The following is a 2,373-nucleotide window of genomic DNA, read 5'->3' as shown; positions in this document are numbered from 1 at the left end:
ATATATATATATATATATATATATATATACACACACACACACACACACAAAGACACAAATAAATTCTATAAACAATTCTCAAGGATTCTGCGTTTGTATAGAATATGATTGCTTCGATCTTTGAATATTGCAAAAAACCGGTCAATGTAAACTTGTGAGGGAATTCGTCGCGCATTAGTTCATGAATATTTAATTGTCACCCGGCAAACAGGAATTATGTTGGTCTCTGTCACATTTCTATTTTAATTTTAAATACAGAAGAAACATCACGATGTGTTAATATTGAGAATACTCTCATTATTGCACGTTGTATGATTATTACGGATCGGATTTTATAGGTCATTTTTCATTCACGCCAGATAAAATTCATTAATTGCTCGATGATTTGTCTAATTATTCGATACACGATGATACCTATCGCATAGAATGAGAACGCGATGCTTAATCTCGCAATTAAATCGTTGCGCGAAGTCGCAAACTTTCATAGCTATTCTTCGCACGAAACTCGGTGAAACGGCAAGACAACGTCGGAAACAAGCGAAGCAAAATATTATGTAAGTTACTCACGCGACGGCAGTAAGACAAGAAACGACAGAGCCACCGAGAACACAACGCATGCGTTCGTAACTAGCATGGCTTTCGTCGCTCATAGTCGACGAGGAACTGACCGCGTGTTCCACGTCAGGCCCAGTCAACGCAGAATACCCCACGATAATGTAGAGATCATTTTGCAAACGGCGCAAAATGGCACTGTGTCAAGGAAAGAGCTCGAAGATAACAATGTCAGCAAAGAAATTCGTAGAAATGTTAATAAAACAATGTCAAAATAAATAATAACAATTTATCCTCGTGTTATTGAGAAATGCCTCGGGGATCATAGAATAATCTTATCAAATGAATAACTTTAACGTGATTTAACGTCTATACAACAATAACAAGTTAATGGGATTTATTCGTATCATATTTTTAATGATTTTATCTCGATATGATTTTATCCAGGCATTAACACTGTGTGGCCTGATCTATACTTGTTTCATTATATAGCTTCTGTATAGCTTCATCAATACGCTCGTTACCACCGAAAGTTAGCAACTTTTGCGCATCGTATTACTCGCGATAAGAGCAAGAGTCGATAAATTCAAGCAACTCAGCTGAAACGATAATCACGAAAATGAACGTTTTACTCCAGAAACATGGAGCTAAACATATATGTAAGGTCCCGGAAGGATTACGCGAACTATGCACCGACATCGCACGCGAGGTTCGCTCTATGAAATCGTTATTTGACTTACCGCCGTCACGTCAAAGGACGATTAAATTATTATCTGATCCGTAAAGGTTCTGCGCTCGCAACCAAGGAACATTTATTGCTTTATCGCTGATTATATCGAAGCCCTTTTGATCACACGGGAAAATGCAAAAGGTACTCTGTCATCTACAACAGTTTCACAACCTCAGATGTCTTGATGTTATGTATATCATTCGCAAACAGATACTAATTGGAACGTTAAGCTAATTAATTACTAATGTTTACATGCATGCGTACTGGTATATCAATTTGTCCCACGAATCATTATGTTAATTCAAAGGTTGCAGTGAATGACCGCGCGTATATCATCCGCGTGTGATAAATACGCGCGACGATCGTAAATCGCACTATAATCGTACATCGCGTTCTACAGTCGTACAATTGTACAATTCCAGTCGCGGTGAAAGTCGTAAGCAATATTTTATTTGGGAGTCAAGCCATCGTGGATATACTTCAGCAGAGCGGCTTGAGTTTGGAGCAGATCACCCGCGCCGCGCCCAGGGTTCAGGTATAGAATTTACTGTCGCGTGCCGGATAAGAATCCAGCAGTTAAATAATATTTCAGACATTCTTTCGTACTTTTTTCAGATGGCGTTCCGCGCGTACTTGGACATGCGAGCGACCCAGGTGCGCGACGGTAATTACACGATGAATTATGTAGAAAAACAATTTTGCAGCGGGTAGACCCGCCGCGCGCGGTATTTCTGTAACGTGTAACGGACAAAAAGCGAGAGACATTCTTCCTCTTTCGACCGCAGACACAACTTATGATGAGAAATCCAAGATATCTCTGCAAAGTATTCTGCAAGCGATAGAGATCCCACTGGAACAGGCGGAGAAGCATGCCACGATAATACAAGTATGCGTTAATTACCATACGAGACTCAACTAGAGAGAGAGAGAGAGAGAGAGAGAGAGAGAGAGAGAGAGAGAGAGAGAGAGAGAGAGAGACGTACGTACGTACGTACTTACTTAGTGTACGTAGTACGTACGTACGTACGTTCGTTACGTTTACGTTAACTTACGTTTACGGTTTTACGGTTTTAACTAACGTACCGTACCGT

The 2,373-nt window shown here is 40.1% G+C and overlaps 2 protein-coding genes across 2 annotated transcripts in view; one reads left to right on the top strand and one right to left on the bottom strand.

Annotated features, from left to right (window-relative positions):
• LOC105625573 (limulus clotting factor C-like) overlaps window positions 1-634 on the bottom strand; it is a 6,091-nt gene extending 5,457 nt beyond the window's left edge. Inside the window, exon 1 of the mRNA XM_012206896.1 lies at window positions 568-634. Coding sequence (XP_012062286.1) covers window positions 568-634 — 67 coding nt within the window. The remainder of the gene's footprint in view (window positions 1-567) is intronic.
• Window positions 635-1,171: 537 nt separating this feature from the next.
• Window positions 1,172-2,373, top strand: part of LOC105625747 — a 2,590-nt gene continuing 1,388 nt past the window's right edge. Inside the window, exons 1-5 of the mRNA XM_012207068.1 lie at window positions 1,172-1,261; window positions 1,339-1,423; window positions 1,705-1,817; window positions 1,898-1,946; window positions 2,068-2,168. Coding sequence (XP_012062458.1) covers window positions 1,172-1,261; window positions 1,339-1,423; window positions 1,705-1,817; window positions 1,898-1,946; window positions 2,068-2,168 — 438 coding nt within the window. The remainder of the gene's footprint in view (window positions 1,262-1,338; window positions 1,424-1,704; window positions 1,818-1,897; window positions 1,947-2,067; window positions 2,169-2,373) is intronic.

The sequence above is a fragment of the Atta cephalotes genome, assembly GCF_000143395.1.
Source record: "Atta cephalotes unplaced genomic scaffold scaffold00003, whole genome shotgun sequence".
Taxonomy (NCBI): Eukaryota; Metazoa; Arthropoda; class Insecta; order Hymenoptera; family Formicidae; genus Atta; species Atta cephalotes.
The sequence above is the reverse complement of the archived record's forward strand: the minus strand, read 5'-3'. Positions and strand labels throughout refer to the sequence as shown.